Source organism: Mastacembelus armatus, chromosome 9, assembly GCF_900324485.2.
Source record: "Mastacembelus armatus chromosome 9, fMasArm1.2, whole genome shotgun sequence".
NCBI classification, from domain to species: Eukaryota; Metazoa; Chordata; class Actinopteri; order Synbranchiformes; family Mastacembelidae; genus Mastacembelus; species Mastacembelus armatus.
In genome coordinates this window covers 7719046-7742827 of record NC_046641.1, presented here as the reverse complement: position 1 = coordinate 7742827, position 23782 = coordinate 7719046, and the positions used below count along the sequence as shown (strand labels likewise).

Here is a 23782-nt window from a genome sequence, read left to right as displayed (position 1 = left end):
ATCTCACAACAGTGAGCACCGAGCAACCGTAATGGCCCTCACAGCTCCAGAAAAGCAAAGGGAACAGGCTCATACATTAATACATGCTGTCTCTTTGATTTGAAACTTAACTGGTAATTGGTGTAAGGATATGTAAACTGTAATGATACTCCAGCTACAGGATATGTGTAAGCTGGAACAAATCATCTGAGTTTCAAACCCCTGGGTGGGTATTTCTCTTGGCAGTGACTGACTGATCTGTGGGCTGGTAATGTTAGGTCAAACTCTGTGGTGTGCTGCTGAGTGGAGCATGTCATTATCCTTTTCAGCACGTGCATAGTGTTGATTATCCACCATTAAAAATTTAAAGCTGCAGTAACTGTCTTTTCTGAACACTTCTGTAGAAACAAGCTGTAAAAACACAACTCCTGACATCACTTTTTAGGTAGATATGACAAACTTGTTACCATGGTTGTTTTTTTTTTTTGGAGTTGTGTTTGTGTAAGTGTATGTCACATTTGCTACAGCAAACTGATCAGGTTTCATGAGTTCAATCAATTCATGTTATATTGGTTTGTGTCTTTTGACATTCTTAAGCTTATTAAACACTTAATATAAAGTAAACACGTGGTAATACGACTATAGAGCCACACCAGTAATATTCATATTTTGGTTCAGCAATGCAGTCTAAGTGGTCTCTGTATTTTGTGCCACCTGCCCATCAAACGAGAAAACATACATGTGGTAAATGCTTAAAAACCAGGCAGCAGAAGCAATCGGTGCACCGTCAAATCCATCAGAGTGGCCACAAATGTTGGTATATGATGAAAATGCCAGCTAAGCCCATGTGTTTTGCTATGGGAGTGGGTGTAGTGAAAGGGGATCAGTGCACAGCAGTGTTTAGAAGTTCAAACACCCCTCTGGGGAGGAGATAGGATCGATGCGCCTTGGCCGGGAGCCAGCGCTCTTCCTTCCTCCAGTGAGATATTCATCTCACTATATATAAGCCTCTTAGTCTTCACTCATACTGTATATACAGAAAGAACAGCATTCAGTATTTCACCACAGACTGATGTTCTTCACCGGTAGTTGTATTAGGATTAACCTAATACCAGGTGTTTTTTAATGCCAACGAAACACAGGCATGTTTAGGTTGCTCTCCACAAAGATGGCCCTGCATGGTGCATGTGATGTTGTCATGATGCTCTGATTAGAAGGAGCCATGGGGATAAACTATAGCTGCTGTTTCATTAGCCGGAGTAACTCTCCCTGGTTCCTACCCACAGGAGCTCCTCCCAAACCCACAGCAGAGCAGGGCACCCCTACACAGCCTGAAGGGACAGGATATAAACACCACAGCTGCCACTGCTGGCAGAGCATATCATCACACATACGTCAGCAAACTCACCCACATGTACAGACAAAGGGCACACACACACACACACACACACACACACACACACACACACACACACACACACACAGGGGACACCAACTCTCTTTCCAGCTCTTGCCAAAAAAGAGCCTCAGACAGAGGACGAGATCACTGGCTGTGCAACAAAATGGGGTTTCCCCGCAGGGACAGTCCATAGGCCTGCAACAGAGCAAGTGACTGTGGGTGACCTGCTGAGCTACAAATATAGCAAACATCAGATGTGAAACAGATGCATCATAATCCACTTTAAAACAAGCTCACTGAGGCCCTTTGTGTTTGCAGTGGTGCAACAACATCACAAGAGCCTGGAAGCCAGGCCTCATGGGAGCTCAGATCGATGGCTGTGGCCTGCCAGAGGTGTGCCCATGTTTGGGGACAGGAACAGAATGTGCGGAGCATGAGGGAAGTGGAGGGAGAGCAGGCAGCGGGTGTCCGGGCTGCTGTCCATTAGGCTCTGCTGTGACAGGTTTATCCCAGCCAAGGGAGAAGGTAACACACCGAACAGCACAATGAGGGGCGATAAACGTCAGGCCTAGCCCCTGCGCCGTGGTAATGGCTGACAAACGGTTCACTGGCTCATCTCGCAGCCAGTCAACCCCAAACACATGTGCTGCTCTGTGTTATGTCCTGTCAGAGGGGAAAACACCAACACAAACTTAGCAATCCCACGGGGCAGCTCTCTATGCTACGGCTGACCCAACAGTCATGCTGCATTAACTCTAATATACTGCATCAAGTACTAAATGCTGTATAGAAAATACTGTTTACAGCCAATACATAAAATGCTCATTCAGCACATACCTATTTTATATGGGGACCCATGTCTTTTTATGCCTTCATACCTGTTTTGGATTTCTTTATCTCGCCCCTTGTTTTATAAATTATTATATATTGTTGTCTACACGCTAGTATTAACCTGATTATAACAACAAATGCTGCCAGAAGAAATAGGGACATTATTTTGCTGTTTATCCATTATTGATTTTTTTTTTTTACACGATTACATGACTGTAGTATTAAAAGCCTGGGCTAGTTTACAAATGTGGATGTTTTTTTATTGAGAACCCATGAGCTGTAACCATAGGAAAAAAAAACAGAAGTGTCATGACATTTTGTCAGCTGTTTTTTTCTAATATAACTGGGTTGTCATTATACTATTCTGTAACGTCCACAAATATGTACTGATGTAAATGTAAATCAACCACTGCAAATTAGCGAAAGATGACCTACTGCAGATCCACGCTCAGTGAGGTCACCTTCTCTATATCCCATGAGCATCTCCCTGTACCTCTGATGTTATGTAATGCTTTCAAATAAGAGAGTTGTCTCAGACTTAAAGTGGAAGTTTCACTTCTCATGTTTCACTTCATCTTTATTTTCTTTTGTAGACATGGCCAGTGGGAGCAAATTGTGCCTTTCTCAATCATTTTAGTCAGTTTTTTTTTTTTAATCTACCACACTGATATGTAGCTGAATCAAACGTGAAGACTAAGATTTGCCCAAGGTTGGATCTACCAGATGTATCAAAACCTCTCAAATGTTTTTGTTTCAAACTCTGGGGAAGCAGGAAGATGAAACCACACACAAGAGATAAACAGTGTGTACTAAGCCTTGTGCGCAGCTGACAATGGAAACATCTGGTGGCAGCACACTTAATGAATACGGCGAGAAGACTAAGGAGTATTACTTTGAGTTACAGCACTCGTTTGCCTGATAGATACACAGCCTCTCAGATCACGGTGACCTTTGGCAAGGTCATGGCATTCCAGCAACACCATAAAAACACACTTGAATGGATAAATAATCACCTGGTTGCTCTGTGTTGTGTTTGTTGCAGTACCTCAGCTCAACCTGTGGCTCACCTACGTGATATTTGCAAAGCAGATGGGACATTCAGGACTCTTGGTTTATTCCCTTGAAAGTTACATAAGATTTGTTACATCAAACCTGACTCTGTTTAATGGGTCCCAGTGAGGGCAGTCACATATTTTTGACTGTGTGTATGTAAAGCATTTGAGCCATGGGGCCTTAGATATCAAATCATAATGTACTTTATTGATCATGTGTCCATTTCCTTCACACACTGGTCTGTGTCATGTGCACATAAACACAGGAAACATGAAATACAGCAAAGTCCTTTACCTGTATCTTGTCGAAACTGGTGCATGGACTGCAGGTCAATGATATATGGAGAGAGCTGAGCATCCACCTGCCCCAAGACCACAGTCCCCCGGGCGTCCCCCTTCAGTACATTCTCGATATGATGGCAAACTGCAGCACTGTAGGGCCTCCATCGTCCATGCTCGTTCAGCCACTCCCAGACCACGACCCTGGCCAGGTTCTGGGGTGGGTACCCCAGCCCATTGACGGGCACCAGCAACCCTGATCCTGGACGGGCCATCTCGTTTGTGGTGTCTGCACTTCAGCTGCTGTCCCAGGCTAGAGCACCACTGCGGCCGCGTCAGTCAACTGACACACTGGGACTTTTCCATCACCAAACAGAAAAAGCACGAATCAGCTGTTTGTTTTGTAGTCCTCAGTTATCTCATGGTGCTTTCAGGCATCGTCTACAGGTACTTTCTGACTGCTGGCGCGTTGATCAGCCCAGAAACAACCTCTGGGCTCTTGTGGCTTTTCCTATTTTGAAGTGGCAGATGTTGATGTTGATGATGATGATGATGATGATGATGACGACGTGATCTGTAGCTGTAGCAGTCTCAGTCCTCGTCAGGCGACCTCAGCAGATGAGCTGTAGGTAAACAGGACACACGCTCTAAATAAAGGACGAGCAGCAGAAACAGTGAAGTAAACGCGCAGTGAGTTATTTGTCAGGTAGGCTGCTGTTTTGGAGGAAATGACACAAACGTAACCAGTGCTCTGCTCCAGTCCCTTCAGTGGCCTGCACCTCTTTCCAGTTCTGTTTACTTAGCAGTGTAGTGACAAAGGATGTGTGTGCAGCCTGTCAGCTGCTTTAGCAGGAAATTATTGTGAATGCCATCAAATTTGCGCATGTGGGGACGGAGCAGTGTGCACAAGCGACCAAATGCTGTTAGAATCCCAGCGTTTCCACAAACAAAGCTGTCCAGGTGCAGCGAATACAAAGCGAGGGACAATGGCCCCGACGCTTACGATTTCACCAGTATTAAATGGACTGGCTGATATTTAGTATTTTTCCAGGCACGCACAACACGTTTGAAATGATCCTGGCGATATACAGACCTGTAGGCTGCAGCTGTGGTGCCACACATCTGTCAGGTAGAGGCTGCATTTCCCAGGCTCCGGCCAAGAATCAGATTGAAAATCTCGACTTGCCCTCTTACATCTGTGACTTTACGCCTTGTGTGTTCCTCTCAAACTGAACTCTCCCTGGAGCTCCATTAATCCAGCGTTACTGCAGAAACGCAAGCCGTCGTTTTATTGAATCTGGTACAGACTACATCAGCTTGCTGGTGCGCTGTGTTAAAGTGAATGCATGTCCCAGTTGCGCGGTTTTCATTGTGTGAGGGTCAGATCAGAGCCATCCCGCTGTAGACGCGCATTTCTCTCTGTAGCGCCAAACATCACGCGCACACACACAGCAAATAAGCAGTTATTGCTGCCCGCAAATTACGCACAAATGCCCAGGCGCACCTGTAGGGATGGGTAGTCGTTGAAAATCACCCAAACTGTCAGATACAACAAAATACAATTATACAACTTCCGGTATTTGTTTCAAAATAAAGCCTCTGTTAATCACATTTTCCACAGAACAGAGTGAACCACACCAGATACAGAGGTACTGATGGTTATGGTCCAAGCTAAACAGATGCGAAAACACACTCTTCCAAAATATGCACTCATAATTTGAACAATACCACTGGACTGAAATATATTTAATTTCAACAAAATCAATTTTAGCATCTTATAAATTACAGTCAGGGAGACATATCTTGTAGCACACAACGTGACCCAGATGTAAAAATACTGTAAACTTGTGTATGCAGGTCAGGTAGAGAGGCTAAATGGTCGCATTTTCATGAGACCAGAGAGCTCAGGTTGTTTGAGTCCTGCTGTCAAAGTGGAGCATCATGGTCCTGTGCCTCTTAGTTCCCTGTAAAGCGACTGATCAAATCCAGTTAGTGGATAATTTAAATATTGTACTGGTACTGGTCTCAGATGATGCAGCAGCTACAGATCTCGCCACAAATTAGACAAGCTCTTATTTCAGTCCTCGTTTAACCTCCATATCAATGACTAGACAGTTTAACGCTAGAAAATCCTAATACTTTTTCTACGTGTGTCCGATTATTATTTCCCAATGGATGTAACACGGTTGAATTGGTTCTTGTAAATTTCTGCTAAATGTAACTAGAGCATCATCTGCTGTCAAAATAATGTGCCTGCAATTGGTAAAAAAAAAAACAACAACAACAACAACAATAACAATAACAATAATAATAATAATAGCTTTATATCTGATATGGGCACAGTTCTTGTTTTCATTGCAGCTGCATCTCTTGATACCACCTGGGATAGAGTAGCTTGTCTTCAGACTTTCCCTCTCCACACTGGAAATTTAAATGGTGTCTGTGTATCTATGCTCGACCTCGTTCCCGTCTGTAGCTCCAACATATATCAAAACGGTACGAAACACATGGTAATTACATTTAATTGCAGAAATTGCACTAATGGCGTTTTTACAAACCATGATTGAACACAGTGTCATCCAGTCCACAGAATATTGACTTTATTATCTCCTCCATGAATGCAGGCAATGAGGACCTTGGTATCAGTGAAGGACTATTGTTCCTTTCTGTTAAGCATCAATGCTCTGGAACAGCCTATAGATAAAGTAAATATGATATGAGCCTGTGTCATAGTCCAAATGTATGGAAGTGAAGTGCTTTAATATAAATCTCAGAGGAGTCTCTCTGACCTCAGCTATTTGGAGAAGTATAAGGGTAAAGAATATCAGAACCACTGAGCATTAAATTATTTCTTACTGTCCTTTGTTTAAACACAGGTTACACTTTTAATTAGGCATAAACACCCATGGTCACATGGCAGCTTCATTCCTTACTTTGCACAGTATGGAAGTAAAATCAAAGGGTTGCTGCCCCTTTAGTGCATGTAAGTTATGCACCAGTTATATAGAGAACAGCACCATCTTGTGACCTTTTGGTGTTTGCAAAATTAAAGGAAACTCTTATCAATAAACATACAGTAATTGGTGCTCAGCCTTGTGAAGACTGTGGAATCCATTTTTCCAGAGCTATGAATTATTGTCCATAGTGAAGGGATGTGGCCCAAATGCTGCATCCTCAATACATAAAGTAGGCCCAACGTTTGACTGGCATCCAGCAAACTATCAGTCAAAATAGCCCTACATGCCATCAAGAAATGATGCTGTGGTATCTCTGGAAACCAATGAAAACATCTGCAACTGGCCCAACCATAGACCAGATCGGTCTTTAAGAGAACCAGCTTCATACGGCATCACAAAGCTGCAGCAGGTGGGCAACAGAAGGGTCAAAGGAGTCTTTTACTTTAACCGTGTTTTGGACTTTAAGATTTATTTTTCCAGTACTAATATAAATATGATATAAAAAAATATATCTGCTTTAAATATGACATATGCAGCTTTATTACAGTACCAAATTATTTATAGATCATTTTTATCCTCCCCTTAATAAAAAAAATGTATTAAACTGACATAATCAGGTGTAAAGCAGAGCTCTTGCTTCTCTGTTTAGTCCAGTGTGTGGACAGAAATTTTGTTTTTGGGACAAAATAGGAAGCGGGTCATAATTTATCATTCTTGTAATAAAAATTAACTAGTCAGAAGGACTGAATCAGTTACTGTAGGTGAACACAGCTCTGTTATCTTACAGCATAAAACACATACTCCATTGTTCTCTGTTCCTTTGTTCTGCTGACAAGGTCTCATCTCCTTCCAGCCCACACTCAGAACAGAAAGGCTGATTTTCAGTCTAGCAGCTGGTTATACTTTCAACATTATATCATTATTGTTATCTCCAGATACCCAGCAATTCATATCTGAAGGGGACCTGACACCTGTGGTCTTTCTTTCAAACAAAATGCTTGCAGTCTCTTTGTGTCCTACTGTCCTGCATACAGGACATCCTGGGCTTTTATTGAAATTTTTTTACCGTCATGTGACCACTTTGTGTCACTGTTTTGTTTTTTGTTTGTTACATTTTTGGGAAAAGGGAGAGAAAAGCTTTTTCCTTATTAGTATTAAAATTCATTAACAAAGTAGTAATTGAACCATTTTACCTCAGTTTCTAGTTTATTTAACTTAACAGATGTGAGGTATTAGCTGTAGTGGCTGCAGCAGCAACAACGCCACCAAGTGGTTTTTCACTGAACATCAGGTATAATACAGAAGCATTTTTGCAGCAGTCGCATGCTGGAAATATGTTACTGTAGAAAAGGATTTCAGCTTTATGTTGGTGTCTCTGTGTTGCTTACTGAGACATTTGTAAAGTCAAGGTCATGATAAACAAATTTCAGATTAAAATAAGAAAAATCTTGAAGTGACAGGAAGTGATATAAAATATTATATTAAAGTTTCGAAAACAGCAATAAATCCTTATTTTATTCTTCACCAACATGAATGAATCTTTGTCAGGAATCAATGATGCAATGTCATATTTCCAAACAAAACCGCCTTATGTTCCTGTTTTAGTTTGTTCCCTTTCATATGCACATACACTAAGATTAAATAGAAAATATTGTAAAGTGAGCAAAATACACCAAAATCCTTTTAAAGCAGAAAAATCCTTGTTTTATTATATCCAAATACACAATAAATATAACTGTTGCTTGTTGTTTTTGAGTCAACACTGAACTATTTGATTTTTCCTACATAATGCATTTATACAAATATACACAGGGATATACAGGATCACAGACCTTTGGATATTTAAACATTGTTATTAGATCCTATCAATCATAGACACATTGGCCTCACACTGAATGATATAACAGGCATCTTTAACATAAAGTCAGTGGAGTCAGTGAAAGAAAAATGGTGACTAGCAGTCTGTCAGTTGAGGTAACGAGGCAGCTCAACAGGGGAAGATTCATAGAAAAACATAAATGAAGAGAGCCATGAGGGCAGCACTTATCAGGCCCGAGATGGGAACAGTAACGAACCAGGCGATGAAGATGTTCCTGAACAGATGCCAGTCAACTGATTTCCTGGAGCGCAGCCATCCCACAGCCACCACAGAGCCCACCTGTGTTCCCATGATATGAGAGTTAATCAGGTGTTGTGACCTCAGTGCCAATGGGAACATGTCGTACTTTCAGAATACGCAATCAAGGAAAAACCTTTAACCTTTTGGTTATTATTATTATGCATCTAAAGTATTGGGTTTGAAGTTTCAACACATTACCTTGCAATGGGTTGTGCTGACAGGAAGACCAACATTGGATGCAACAACCACTGTGATTGCTGAAGCCAGCTCAATGCTGAATCCACTAAAATGGAAGAAAACACGTTTGGTGAGCTTTGTCTACGTGACACATTGGCATTTTAAATGTTATAGGTAATACATATGCAGCATACCTGGAAGGTGTAATGGGAGTAAGGTCTTTGCCCATGGTTTGGATCACCCTCCGGCCCCATACCCAGAGCCCAGCGCAGATGCCCACTCCACCATACAGGAGCAACCAGATGGGTGTGGGTGCACTGGACACCACAGAGCCGCTCTCATAAAGAAGCCAGAGAGCCACCAACGGACCAATGGCATTGCTAGTGATAAAAATGGCTTATGTAAAGTCTCAGACTGAACACTGTATAGATAAATTCCTCAGACGAAAACCACCTTTGCCTACCTGACATCATTCCCTCCATGAGCAAAAGAGCCAAAGCACGCTGTGAGAATCTGCAAGAACTGGAAGAGCAAGGAAACAGCTGGTTGGTCGACCTCCAGCTCATCCTCCTCAAGAACAGGGTCCTTGCCAGCTTCCACAGTCACACTACCATCCTGGACTGTGCTCCCATTGGTCACTACTGAGCTGGAGCTGCTGTAACTGTCCACCCTGGATCTTCTCTGCAGCCCAACATCTGTGTCCTTGTATTTAGGATCTCCTTGGATGCCATAAATGGCCATAGTGTAGGAGGTGTAGCTGTTGTTCCTCCGGATGGGTTTGTCTTCCGTGTCGCTGTCACCAATACAGTCACCCACCTTGGCCATGTGGAGTTTGTGTAGCAGGTCTTTGTAAAGGCCAGAGTCTTTGTGGATCGTGTGGGATCGTCCACTGTGAGGATCAGTGATCACCATGGGGCCAACAGGGCCGTTCAGACCTATGAAAACAAGTTGAAGTATGGAAAAGCTTCAAATATCTCTGTGAATGTAAAAACTGAGGTCAAATATTTTAAGGCCATTTCTCACCACTGCTGCTATCTGAGTCTTTGGTCTCCATGTCATGGTTGTCCAAATCAGCCTCCTCTGACCCTCCTAGTTTGAAAGCCACCTTTTGACTGACTGCTGGAGGGGTCTGGGGTTCAGGGTCACAAGGTTTTGAGGGCTGCTCTGCTTCTGGAGGTTTTCTGGAGTTCTTCTCCATTAGCGGAGTTTCACAGGGAGAAGCTGCAGTTTCTCCTGAAGAACATGACAATGTTCAACTTAGATCAGACATGATACATTGTAAGCAAGACCTTTATAAGCTGGTGTGTTCAAGAAAAACACACTATGCTATACACTAAAAAAGCCAGTCAAGAAATTTCAGAAGAAGAATTTACTCACGGTTGATTTTCTTCTTGAGTCGTGGACAGACAATAAACCAAACGGCCAAAGCCGTGATGAAGGCGGAGCCTATCGTAATGCACAGCGTACCCCACCATGGCACTCTGTCAAACCCCAGCACTGTGCACACAAGACATAAAGAAAAACACAAGCTGAACTGCTTCTTCATTTCATTCACAATTCAGAGTAACAAGCTCTTTGAAGCCTGTGAGAAAAAAACTAAAACATGTCAGTAGTTCCCACAGAGTACATGCTAGTTTTAGAAATATCACAACAGGAAATACAGTAGTGTCATTTTAAAGGTCCAAAAAAAGAAGCAAAAAAAAAAAAAATAAAGTGTGATCATTTTTCCATGGTAACTACACCGGTTTTAGTCTCATGATCTGCAGTCATGTGATTAGTTCGAAATTATGCAAAATTTCCCAACGGTCCACTCTACTGTCTCAGTGTGTTCTTACAGACAACAGTATCAGCGAGCGTACACACTCCTCCAACCAGATAGTGGCAGATACCCGTCTTGCAGCATGGTGATAAAGTACACACTGTAAGGAATGCTTTTTAATTTTTCTTTGAATCCTTCACAGAATAACTAGACTAATGCTGTAAGTGCTAGAATTAGATGGTTTAATGCAGGTAATCATGACAATATCTAATTTCCCCCCTTATACATACCATTTACCTTATTGCTCTTGGGTACAACAAAACAAAAGTCACACAGTAAAAACAGTGGCTTTCTTTAGCAATATGGATGTGAAGCCATAAAAGTGACATATTTATAATTCACATAAACTTAGTAGCTTCATGGTTTACACAGCTCTGTGTACAGTAGGCAGGAAATACTTCATACAATCAAGAAAACAGCCTAAAATTGTTTTCTGTAGTTCTGTGTCAGGAAATAAAATGTTAAGACTGGAACATGTGTGCGATATCGGTGTGAGAAGTGAATGGAGCTGTGGTATGCTGTAATTCTGAATAGCAGGAGTTATGATGTCTCTGGACCCACACACACACACACACACACACACACACACACACACACAGCCTTCAGTGAAGGACACAGGCCAGTTCACCTCTCGATAAGCTCAACCCTGCAAACTGAAACAAAAATGAATTCCAATTTAATAGTTGTGTATTTTTTAGATTTTCTAGTTTTATTGCAGTCTTCTTGTGGTTTAATCCTTTTTTCAATTAGTGTCTGGCCCTTTAATTTTTTTATGCATTACCTGGCAGACATTGGGGTGATGAAAAGACCAAAATGACTCAGAATGATTGGATGTTTTTAAATATTCAAAAACTGGTGCCCTAATTTTTTTTGTCACCTACTTTTGTCCTAAGAAGACTGTCATCAACTCTCCTCTGTGTCTCCAGTGACACATTTATTCAGACCTCATCTTACTCCAGGATTTCAGCTGCTGTGTGAGTGCAGTGCTGTGAGCCCGAATGAAAAGAAGCATTGGTGCAGTGTGTGGACATATTACTCACGCGGTGCTCCTGTAAACATGATGGAGAAGAGGTTGATGCCCATAGTTATAGCATAAAAGACTGGAAGAGCTCTGAGGCCACTGGGTACAGGATCTGCCTGTGGAAATCAGAGACATGCTTGGGTCTTATGTAAAACTCTTTGGGTTTCAGTGCTGGAATGTGACTAACATTTACTCAAGTAATGGACTTAAATATTTTTTGTTCTTGCTGTGGGTTAGATGAGAATATTGATATCTCTCTCTAGTGTGTATAGTAAATATAAAGCTGCAGCTAACACCCAGCTAATTTAGCTGCTTAGAGTTAACTGTTTCTCTGTGTTTACAGTCTGCATGCTAATCCATCTGCTGACAGCAGCTACATATTTAACATATCAACAAGAGAACGGCACAAGTCTGCTCACTAAAAAAATCAGCAATAAAGAAAATTAAAGACATTCTCAAAAATGTGCCACTACTTTTTATGTACTGTAAAACGTTCAGGTACCTGTACGTCACTTGAGTGTCTCCATGTCATGACTTATTACTACTCAGCTACATATAAGAGGAAAAAATTATACACTTTGTTCTTCTCTTATTCATTTTCAATTGGAATAAAAAAAGTATTGGTATCATTTAATATTACAGTAAAAAAGTATAATGTTATAAAAGCTTATAAAATATATTATTAAAGATGAAACCAGTGTTTCCATAGCTTTTGCTAGGCTTTCTCAGATGTCTGTGAGTTGTTGGTCCACAAAATGGAAATTTTCTTTAATCTGATGGTTTTATTTTTAATTACTGTTCCAAACATAACGTGATCAAAAATAAGGGAAGATTAGGCAAAGGTCCAAAATAATAATATAAGAATTTGTGAAGCAGGACTTGCTTTTATTTCCACGCAATTGACTCAGAGCCCTTTAGATTTTTTTCTTGACACCCTTCAAGGGGGAACGACCCCTTAGGAAGCACTGGACTAACACCCAGTAGCAGCAAAATAATAATTACTGTAACTATTCATACATCATTATTAAAATCTAATAATATTAATATAGTTAAAATAATTTGTTAGTTACAATATATCAATTTACAGAGTCATTTTGCTGATTTACTTAAGTATAAGGCAGAACCTTTGCTTATAATGGAGTATTTTATACTGTGGTACTGATGTAAAAGATCTGAATACTTGTTCCACCACTGCTAAATCCAGACCATGTACAGTGGAAAAAAATGTCTTACCTTGTTTAGAATTAACTTGCGGACCATGTAGAAGAGAATTCCTGACATGATGCCTGACAGCACAGGCGACAGGAACCAAGATGCCACTGTGGACAGCAAAAGACATTTGAAAGAAAATGTATTAAGGACCCTACGTTAGTATTTCAGATCCAACACATATATTTCTAAACTACTAACGTATAGTCACCAATGCGGAGTAGCTCCATCCATTTGACCCCTTGGTGACCTTTGGCCACCATGGAGAAGCCAATTGTGGCTCCAACAATACAATGGGTTCCAGAAATGGGGAGCTTCAGGAATGATGCAACCAGCTGCCACACAGCAGAGCCTGCAGGACAAACATAAGAGCCAGGCCTGAGCTCAACACCTGAAAGTTCACTGTTCAAATATTTTCATCAATATTTCCAATGTACCATTCAAGCAAAAAGTTAATTATACATAGTATATAACGCTTACCACACATTGCACTTATTGATCCTGCCATCAGGATGTGTTCAGAGCCATTGTACATCTGGACATCAATGATTCCCTGTCGGATGGTCTCGCTGACTTTGGCCCCCAGCAGCACTGAGCCCACCGTCTCAAAGATAGTGGCCAGGACGCAGGCCTGTCGCAAAGTGACCACCCCAGAGCCAACAGCTGTACCGAAGGAGTTGGCCACGTCATTGGCCCCCACAGAGAAGGCCAGGATGAAGGCAATGATGAAGCCTAACACCAACAGCCACAAGTAGCCTGACATGTCAGACTGAAAGGCCAGAGCTGCGGTCGTGGCAGCAGCCAGAGTTGCCAGTGTAGTTGTATCCATGACTAAATTACTTGCAGTGTAATTAAAGTTACTGAGTTAAACAAAGCCAATTTATTGCGGTTTGACAGTGATCTCTGAGGTATCGTTCCACTACAAAAAACAAACAAAAATGAAAGAAACCCTTAGTTGAGAAATCAAAGCACTAACAGGAAGTAACTAAAATTTATTGCTAGCTGGGTATGCCAGACTTATCTGTTGGCGTAATGATAAAATGACAGGGTATAGTGATGGGACAGACATCCATTGTGACAGTGAGCGTCAGATGATCCACACTGCAAAAACACAAGCAGACAATTTAGAGATCAATACTTCTCATATACTGGTCAACAAACAAAAGTTGAGTTTCATATTAACATGCTCCAGAAACCACAGAGAAAGCATCTTCTGGATTTACAGGCATGATTTAGTGACTTGTGAGAGAGTGACATAACCATTGCTAGTGTGAGGTGATCAAAGTGTGAAACCATCAGAGTGTAACATTACTGCAGTGTTATCTGTTTTAGCAAGAAGTTAATAACACTGGTTGCTGCAGTGCACTGTAGGCCATTAAGAAAATTGTTTTTTGGTGACAAAAGAAGAAGACTCTAAACATCTTATTAAATTATGAGGCATATATGGGGGCCATTGAGTATTTATGTGCCCCTAATTAAAAATACAGTCACATTTTAATGGTGGTTTAATGTTCTCGGTGTTAATAATGTGTGCATCATTTCCAAAGGGGCTCATATTGAATATAGGGTGCAGTACAACAAAGATTTTATGATCTCCCGGAGGCTTTAATAGGATTTTCTAAGATATTGCTGTGTTAATAGGTCAGACTTTAGTGAAATAAAAGTCTCTCTCTGTAATGAATCTATCACTGTAGTTATAGGTTTTCTTTATGACTCCTCTGTGCAAAACTTGTCAGTGAACACGCTGCAGGTGCACAGTATCAGGTTCCAAAAACACATCAAAGACACATCAACAGAAAACTGCAAAAAGCCCAGAATCTGCCAAAAACTGACCTTCTCAGGACTGTCTTTCCAAAACTCACCACCAGAAAATAGCGGTATGTTAATCCCCTTAGCTGCTCTTGCATCATTCAGATAGAGAGAAAAACAAAGCCAAGGGAAAGCAAAAGTGAGAAAGTAAAGAAAATGAAACAAAAACGCTGATACTCACATATAAAACCAAGCTGTGTGGTGGCGCTCACAGCTCTGTGTGTGTCCTGTTATCAGGTGGGAACCAGCCTTATGTAAAGTGGCAGGACGTTATTTGGCGGCAGTCAGGAGGCCAGTGCTGCTGCAGGCTGGAGCTGGGGTTATATATTAAGCTGCTTCAGGACACGCCTTTCCAGGCAGGTCATAAGACTACTTCTCCCTAAAGTTAATGTTTAGATGGTTTGTTGACAGGAGTAAAATAATTACAGTTGTCTTTGATTATATTACTTTACTAAATATGCTCCCAAAATCCCCAAATGATGTTTTTCCCTCATCATCGCAGAGGAACACAAATGTCTATTATTTTGCCTAAAGTGGCTATTTCTTTTCTAAAGATAAATATTTCAGGCTACAGTGTGTTTAGGGTGATCAGTGTTAAATATTTTTATATAATCTGTGTAATATTCTGGGCACTATGTATAATTTCATTTATAAAAAGTACAAAATAAGAAAGATCATGTGCAGCTTAGAGTGAGCCAAATCTATCAGGAGAGCTGAGTCAAAGCACCAGAAATAATCTTTTCCTACATTAACAATAAGGCCAGTAGGTGCCCTGGTGCCACCTCCTGGCCACACTTAACATTTCACATCCAGGACTTTAACTGTGTAAATTGCCCCAAGGCCATTACAAAATCTCTGAATACGTCTTTTCTCTCTGGATTGAAAGATGTATTTTGCCACATTATGGCCAAGATGAACTGTTTTCAGCTTTGGAGAATAACCATCACTGTATAGGACAGGCCAGTCTGTTTGGGCTTGGAAATAGCAAAGTAAAGCGAAGCAAAACATGAAGCAACAGTCCACAAACTGCACAACTGACCAAGCTGTTATACACCATTTATGGAGATACTGCACTAAAGTGTCAGGCCGGCTTCAATGTCAGCACAATTTTCTCTCTTCAGAAATGCTACAGTGCCTCCAAATCTGCTGATAAGTTCCTCTTCATTATTCATTTATTCAATGCCTGCTGGATGATGTAGTTTGGATATGTGACATCTGACAAGTCAACTTGTTTCCCAAATGCTGCCCATGTGGAATATTTTGACCTCTCCAAAGCAAGTTCACATGTTTCACACCTCAGATGAAAAGAAACGTGTAGGTGGTGGAAACAACAAATGAGTAGGTCTGACAGTTTCCTTAGATATACATGATGTCCATGTATTGTGACAATTGACCAGTCCTTGTAGCTTGTATGTGTTTTAGTAGAGACATGATTTATAACAGGAAGTATGTCAGACTTTCAGTCTTTGAGTATTAATCAATATGAGAAAGAGATTGTAATATTGTAAACACAGCAGCCAGTGGATTATGGGAAATTAATGTTTCATAGGACAGAGACAAAATGGAAATCTGAATATCAAACATTAACTAGTGAAGGACAGGACATTGAGGACAGGTCAGGACTCATTATTACCATTTTTGAAATCCATAAACAAAGTTTCCACACTGGTCAGTAAAATGTGTGGTGAATGATTTAAGCCTCCCAAATATGTATTGAACATACAGTAGCTGATTCTAAGGTATGAGATACAGAAAACATGATTAGTCTAACTAAAAGTATGAATAGCAAAAGACTTCCCTGCTGATTCTGTCTAATTGCTGCTTCTCCATTTTTACTATATCTGGGTTTTTGATGCCCCCATCATTATCCCAGAAGAAGCCACATAACCAATTGTGAACAACATTGGAAATACTTTGTTGTTTATTACAATATTACAGTTACCATTAAAGAATTGTTTCACTCACCACTGTAGGCTAAATGAAGCAGTCATTTTCATATTGTGGTCTGAAATAACTGAAACCAGTATCCTAGATAATGAACTTGAACGTTTAAATGCAAAGAGAGTTTGAACGCGAACTTTGAACATGAATCATACACAACATCACAGTCATTTCACACAATCATGTTCTCAATGGATAAGAGCTGTCATTTGAATTATTTACAAAATGCTCCAGGAGCTGTTGACAGTGATCTAACTTTTGACAGATCAGACAAAGTGTGAGAACTTTCCCAGAAGGCCCGGCCAATCTTCTGTATTGTGATGCATACTTAATTACTACTGCCACAGTGAAATAGCAATAAATGTTGTTTGAGGTATTTAGGATTGTAATTATCTCTCATTGTTACCTCTAACAACAATGTGCATCTGTTTTGCAGCAACATGAGAAGTTTTTCTCCAAACATTCTCATGGCAATTTAATTTGTGCTGAACATCGGTATTCAAATATTTGTAAGCAGACGAATCTGTTGAAAATCTCTTTATATCTTGAGTGCAAAGCCTTCTAATTTTAACTGGTGCAGAGTCATTTCTAATACTGCCCCCTCACAGTATGATATATTATTTTGTCTGGCAGTAACACTTAAACTTGATATTTTGGATGGAGCACACTACATATGTGCCAAATACATGCGAAATGGAAAAAAGCTTGAATGAAATGTGACTTGCAGTTGCAATAACGTGTTATTGAGTCAATTACTTGTGTTAAAAAGGACAAAGATTTTCTCCTCATTTCTCGGTTTTTAAAAGTCTCTCTGTCAAGCACGATCTCCACCCCTCACCATGTTTACCTACAGAGCTGTGTGTTTCACTGTTTGCACTGTATTAAGTCCATCTGTCATTGACAGGCCTGGTTCTTTAAACTTTACCTAAGTGCCTCTAGATGGCATCACTGCCCCTGATCAGGTTACACTGGCTAATGACTATACTCTGTGTGGAAATACCAGTTTAAACAGTTAATGGGAGAAAATAATAATCAGCAGTTTGGTCACTATTTGCTCCTGTATACATCAATTTGCTGCTAGATCTGTTTGATGTGACCTTCATGTTACTATCCAGTTGGTTTTAATATTTATTTGCAAATGTCTTAACCAACCAAATGACATAGGCCTGTGTCTTTGAGTGGTTTACCTTAATTATTTTAGTGCAAAATCACATTTAATACATGTTTTATCTGACTCTAACCTTTGATTTAGAACCATCTGCTCAAGCTTGCTCAGGTTATTTCCCACTTCTATAAAATTGACCAACTCTGTAATTTCAAACACACAAGCTTTTTTTTTTAATGTTGCATATCATATTTAAAGTTAGACAAGATAGTACATGCAAATAAGTAACTGAAGAGCTCAGGCTGGTTCTCATGCTCAGGCTTATATTAGCCCAACCCTTCCTTCCCCGCTTCCCTCCCTCCTATCCCTTGCCAAACAGGATCTGTAGGATCTTACGGAGTCATTTTCTCAGGAGACAGGAATGTCAGAACACAAGGACTGGTGCCTGCTGGAACATGCACCCTCACATTCCCTCGAATTTACAGGAAAAAACCCCCGAATGTGTTGCTCATTTGATTTCTCCTCAGTATGTGGCAACAGTTAAATGTAAAATGCCATGTGTGCACCGGACATGTCGGAGACACACACTGACTCATCATTGGAATTATATTGTCTGGTGCACCACCCTGTCCAGTTTTTTCTTGAATTCACAGCCCTAAAGTTTGAAGGGTTTTATTCATTTTGTGACCTACATTGATTCCTATTAAATACTGAAGTTTTTACATACAGGTTCTTTAGAAATGACAAATGCACAAAGGTATTATAGGATTTTGGATTTTTTTATTTTTTATTTTCTGTACAAAAGTCTTTGTTTTGTTTACACTGTAAAAGCACAATATTATACAGCTAGTCATTTAGACTATAAGGAACCCAGGCAAATCAGTATATAAATATAATACAATGAAATAATATTCAGGCTGCTTTACAAAATTGACACAAAATCAAAGAAATGTAAAGGATTTTTTTGCCTGATTTTTTTAACCATCCCACAGCACCATCTACAGTATATCAAGAATTCAGATGCTACTGACAAGCAGAAGGTAGAAATGTAACAAAACAAGGATTAATGCTACATTCGTCTGCGTAGATGTCTTACATCTGGACACAGAGGGTCCAAAGTGACAGCAGTTCAGTTACCTCAGTTACCTCACTCTCTCAACACTAGTGATGGCATTTCCATCCACAGAGCTGCACACAGTGAAATGTTAAAACGTCCAGTTTCATCTCATATTAAAGGTCTTTTTTGTTTTTTGGGGGTTTTTTTCTGCTTTAATTGACAGGCCAGTGGCTGGAAGTTGGCGATGAGCTGCTGCCAGACTCTTTGTGGGACTGATTTGGGCTGTGGCTGTAGGTCGGGGAGTGAGTAACGCTCGGACTGCTGGGAGGCGTGGAAGAACAGGAGGACGATTTGGATTTAATCTGCAGCCACGTGTCTCCCAAAGCCTTGGCAAAGTGGTCATCAACGGACACGCTGATGGAAAACTGCTGGGAGCGAGCTTTCTGGTAGTTCACACCTAGGCTCCTTTGGAAATGCTCCTCGACCACGTGATCGTAGTTGCATTTGGAAACCACTGTAAAAGACAGGATAAATGACAAAACATCAAATACACACCTCAGTGAGTCAGTAAAAGTGAGAAGTTATCTACATTATGATGCATATGTGATGACTAGGGAGTGACCGTCTGGAGGGTGAGCTCATTCACAAGCGTGTGAGACGAACCTGATGACTGGCTTCTGTGGGCCTCAGACCTGCAGGAAGGGTTTCTTAACGAGGATGTGCACGTAATCACAGAGGGACGCATCTGAAACGACAAAAAAGATAAAGGTCATTAGTTGCAGCCAAAGAAAAGGGACTTCCTTCTGTATGTATACTTTGTGGTTTCTCTGCATCATACAAGATTTCTATTATTCTTTTAATATTGCCTAAACCTCATTCTGCCCTCCATCCCATTACAACAAAAAACAATGTACAAAGCTCAGCTTGAAAACAAAATGATTTGAAAACCAATTCAACTGGTTGGGTTTGCTCACTCCCAGTGTGGTGGCATAAACAGGTCAAGGACAGAGCAGTCTGTTTGGTCTTGTTGATGGCATTCCTCCTTCCATTGCTCACATTTTCTTTTTGAATCCGGCTGGATTGCATAGCTCAGACAAGCTAAGGCCTGCATAGGCTCTTGGAAGCAGAATGCCTGTGCATTTGGATTCACTGACTACAGATGGGAGATGTACCACTGCTGTGGGTAGCCCGGAGCTACACTGAGACTACAAAGGGACACAAAGTACAACACTTCCCCTTTTCTTGAGTTATGACAGCCTATGCATCCCTAATCTTAGAGAAAATCACACAGGACATGTTGACAACACAAGTAATTCACCTGGATTTGAGTGGAAGTAGTGCTTTTAGACTTTTCCTCTGTGTTTTCAGGGTCTTTTCTTGGTTTTTTGATGAGAGCAAGAGGTTCATCCATGACTGGTGTGTAGTACACATGGGTGGGCAGAGGGCTGGTCGGGCTGGGTGTCGGACTCCAGGTAGATGAGGGGCTCTGTGGGCTGTTAAACACAGTTGGGGCTGCTGGTGCTGCTCTCTGGGCAACTTTGCCACTGCTTCTGCTCAGAGCACGCTCTCGTCTGAAATGAGAATTCATCAGAAATTGTTATTGTTATTTCCATCCATTACCTGCTTATTCCTATTTAGGGTCACACCCTGGACACATCACCAGTCCATCACAGATTGTTATGTCTCTTTTAATAAATCATAATTTTACCATTAAATTATTACTGGAAACAAACGAGTCTCACCAACCTTTCCTCCAATGTCAGACCTCTCTCCTGGCTACGTTTACGTTTGACCGGATACACTGTTGGGGCTCGAACCCGATCATTTGTCATATGTCTGTATCTGTCTTCGCTTCTGAGATGGGGTTGACCTACAATACAAAAGTAAAGAACGGGATTGGAATATGATGCTTTCAAAAAATACAGCAACATGACAAGTGTTTTAGGCTAAAGCTTATTTGCTAGAACAAATATTTCCAGTAAAACAAATGATCATATACAGGGACTGATGAGTTTACTACACTTGACAATGGTGTGTGGCACTCACTGATGAGTAACTACTTGTTTTGATCCATGACATCAACCTGCATGACTACTGTTCGTGGGAAAACTTTTTTTTTGTCACCGTTAATTGTAAACTCCGTTAAGCTGTAGAACTCGATTTACCTGATTGGTGAGAGTTACAAAACTGCAGAGCTACAACTACACAATTCAGCACTAACGGTAAATGTTGTTTTTCGACATAATGTTGGCATCCAGCCCCAGTCACAAGGGCATCATATTTTGTTATGATATGGCACCACACACCTAATGGCTTTTAGTCCTTGAGGACCCTGATTTGGGCAGCACCCAAAGGCCATCAAACTGAATGAACACACAGGATTTTTGCAACTACACAAGTTGAAACAAAGCAGCAAGAAGCTCATTATGTCACTGATGAGTAAAAAGAAGAGCATATATAGAGAGTATATCCAGACTGCAGGTTCAATTCACAAAATGATTTGGATATCTGAGCATTAGTATTATTCCAGTTTAGTCACTTAGTAAATTCACAGCAACAGGACTAATATTTAGCTAAACCTGTCCGCTCTTGTCTGACCACAACAAGCTCATGTGTTCACAGTCATGCACACAGTCAAAACACGAAGCATTGTTTGAAAATATAATGGCGGCATTACACTGTGGCCCATTGTTTGACTGTATGCACAGATAACACTTGAAAGTCTGTATTGCTGTGAGAGTAGGAGTCTTTGAAATAGATTGAAATCAGTCACTCAGTCACTCAGTGCTTTTAAAGATAACTACCCAGCTTACTGATTGGTTAAAACAATAGGTGATTATCTGTTTTGCATCTTAGACAAAAAAAAAAAAAAAGGTTTTTCACAGTGTCTTCACACCCAAAGTGTTCACTCCAATCCACATCTCCTACTGGCTGAACACTCCAACACCTGTGAGCAACTCCTTTGCACAAAGTGCCATTATGAAGGGGGGGGGGGCAGGTAAAACCACACCTATGCTTATTTTCTAATGCCTCGGGCATGGATATTTCTTCCTTATTAGCAGAAAGGATATACTGCCTGACCTTCTTCTGTGCAATGTTTCCATCCAATTATATGGAGATCCATCAGAAACACAGTGTATTTGTGAGTGACAATATAATTTACAGTTCAACCTTGAGGACTTTGATTGCTAAAGGTACGTACTTCTTTATTATAAATAGAGTTCCAGTACTAAATTTACTTATCTTTCTTTATGACAGAATACATTTCACAAAGTACATCTAAAAAGTTTAACATTATTGTGAATTGTCATTGTATAGCTTCCATTTGACTGTCATCACATCTGCTTCTTTCCATCTGAAATGGTATTTACATACATCATGCAGAGAGCAAAGGTAAATGTGACTCTAATATTACTGTATATAAAGTGGTGACTTAAGATCTATGCATATAACATAAACATTATACCACAACCATACCACAGAACAGGGTACAAGTATTCACCTTCATCAAGTAACATGAGGTCATAAAAGGAAAGTGATAATCAAGCTTACCTTCTAAAATGTAAACCTTGAAGCCACTGCTCATCCGGGTAATGTAATGAAAGTTAGCCACTGCCATGGCTCCTTGTCTTTGTCTGAGTGGGACCAAATACAGAGGAAGACCTTGACTGCCGGAGCTTACAGGACACAATGCGCCTCAGTTATAGATTGTATTGGAACGGTAATGAGATGCTGTGTCTGAGCTCAGCCAGGTAAAGTATCAGGTGAGCACAGATAGGTGCAGTGGCTTCCCCTGTGACTCATTCCCTGCACTCAGATTGGCTGTTGTCAGGACCAATCGAAAACACTCATTCACTCAGTTATTGTCCTACAGGCAGAATGTGCTCACAGGTAGGTCTGTCTCAAACTGGAAAGTGGACTTGCAAAATATTTTACGGCACCACAGAATCCACACTGATTAAAGAAGACTGAGCCATATTCAACACTTCCATTTTGTGGAAAATATCATGACAGTGTCTTGCAGCATTGTCTTTCACTACTTGTCAAACCTCACACCTCACACTGTCTAAAAAACACTATTTAGATTTCTCTCTGGGACATGAGGAAAGTACGGCATGCCTATTGTTTCCCTCCATGGAGTCAGCACCTGTCCCACTCCCCTCCCTCCTAATCTGCAATCTCACCAAACTGCATTTTTTCGAGTGCTTAGCCCACCGGAGCTCCTGTCATTCCACTGACCTGCCTATACACGCAGGCAGCTGTACTATGAGCCTGCCTCACCAGTAATCCAAAGGCTTTTGTTGAAGGCCACACAAAGACTCCTAAGTCTTAAAAATGCTGCTGCCATGAGAACAATCTCGCCTGAGCGTACTGAGGAGTTTGTCCACAAATGGAAAGTCTTTGAAGGCCACTGACTCAAATACTGTGTAATTAGTACTGTGAAAAAATCTGAAAAAAGACAAAAACTATTAATATCTTTTGAGATATTCTAATCACATAGAGAATCAATAAAAATGATCACTTGTGATGTCCTGATGTTAACTGATACAATCACCTGTTTTAATCAGTTTAATACTGTTGGTGATTATTGCTTTAACACTATTATAGCAGCTGGTGAAGAATATTCAGAAGATCAAGGTCTCATTGTGGATATACACAAAAAGAGCTATTATCGTTTTAATTTAAGCTCAACACTGCCCCCTTACGTCACGTAGCGTGGCATCAATGTCTACACTAGGGCACAGTATATAAGCATTTCCAGGCATCAATAACAGCACCATAATGTTAATTATAAGCTTATCCCAAAAAAACAGGTTTGCTCACATACAGATTCCACATAGTGCATGTACATTTTAAATGCAAGGAATCTAGTTGAAACATGCATGGAATCTCTATAGGTCAAACCACATTTTTCTAGTTCAGCAGCCTTAATTGTCCTTAGGTTTGCACTTCAAACAGCCGAGAAAGTTCATCTTTGCTCATTTATTTACTTACTAGGCTACGAATATTACAGTGAGCCTCATGCTA

General features: G+C 40.7%; 3 protein-coding genes across 5 annotated transcripts in view; all 3 read right to left on the bottom strand.

Moving 5' to 3' along the window:
• The window catches only part of dtx1 (deltex 1, E3 ubiquitin ligase), a 39746-nt gene extending 32727 nt beyond the window's left edge, over positions 1-7019 (bottom strand). Inside the window, exons 1-3 of one of the 3 annotated variants that reach the window (XM_033325392.1) lie at positions 6099-7019; positions 4634-4805; positions 3557-4163 (exon numbers count right to left, since the gene is read on the bottom strand). In XM_033325392.1, coding sequence (XP_033181283.1) covers positions 3557-3815 — 259 coding nt within the window. In that variant the 5' untranslated portion in view covers positions 3816-4163; positions 4634-4805; positions 6099-7019. Of the gene's footprint in view, positions 1-3556; positions 4188-4633; positions 5075-6098 lie in introns of those variants that run through there. The other 2 variants (XR_003296548.2, XM_026322616.2) reach the window with 2 other exon arrangements.
• A 972-nt stretch (positions 7020-7991) lies between these two features.
• On the bottom strand, positions 7992-14963 carry slc20a1a (solute carrier family 20 member 1a). Its single transcript, XM_026321504.1, has 11 exons — positions 14833-14963; positions 13323-13943; positions 13054-13194; positions 12867-12952; positions 11653-11749; positions 10171-10290; positions 9817-10026; positions 9257-9728; positions 8988-9173; positions 8815-8899; positions 7992-8655 (listed from the first exon to the last, which is right to left on the bottom strand). Exons 2-11 carry the CDS (start codon positions 13669-13671, stop codon positions 8500-8502), a joined length of 1902 nt encoding a protein of 633 aa, XP_026177289.1. The 5' UTR covers positions 13672-13943; positions 14833-14963; the 3' UTR covers positions 7992-8499.
• Positions 14964-18457: 3494 nt separating this feature from the next.
• Positions 18458-22492, bottom strand: vgll4l (vestigial like 4 like). The gene is made up of 5 exons (XM_026321888.2): positions 22307-22492; positions 20501-20624; positions 20073-20325; positions 19418-19499; positions 18458-19268 (listed from the first exon to the last, which is right to left on the bottom strand). Exons 1-5 carry the CDS (start codon positions 22371-22373, stop codon positions 18967-18969), a joined length of 828 nt encoding a protein of 275 aa, XP_026177673.1. The 5' UTR covers positions 22374-22492; the 3' UTR covers positions 18458-18966.
• Positions 22493-23782: the final 1290 nt, after the last annotated feature.

Coding starts and splice junctions, on each gene's coding strand:
- slc20a1a (XM_026321504.1), bottom strand. CDS start 13,671: ATGGATACAACTACACTGGCAACTCTGGCTGCTGCCACGACCGCAGCT. Junction 12,953..13,053: donor GATGGAGCTACTCCGCATTG/GTGACTATACGT, acceptor TGCTGTCCACAG/TGGCATCTTGGTTCCTGTCG. Junction 9,729..9,816: donor AGACTCAGATAGCAGCAGTG/GTGAGAAATGGC, acceptor TTGTTTTCATAG/GTCTGAACGGCCCTGTTGGC.
- vgll4l (XM_026321888.2), bottom strand. CDS start 22,373: ATGGCAGTGGCTAACTTTCATTACATTACCCGGATGAGCAGTGGCTTC. Junction 20,625..22,306: donor CAAGGTTTACATTTTAGAAG/GTAAGCTTGATT, acceptor TTTGTATTGTAG/GTCAACCCCATCTCAGAAGC. Junction 20,326..20,500: donor GGTCTGACATTGGAGGAAAG/GTTGGTGAGACT, acceptor TTCTCATTTCAG/ACGAGAGCGTGCTCTGAGCA.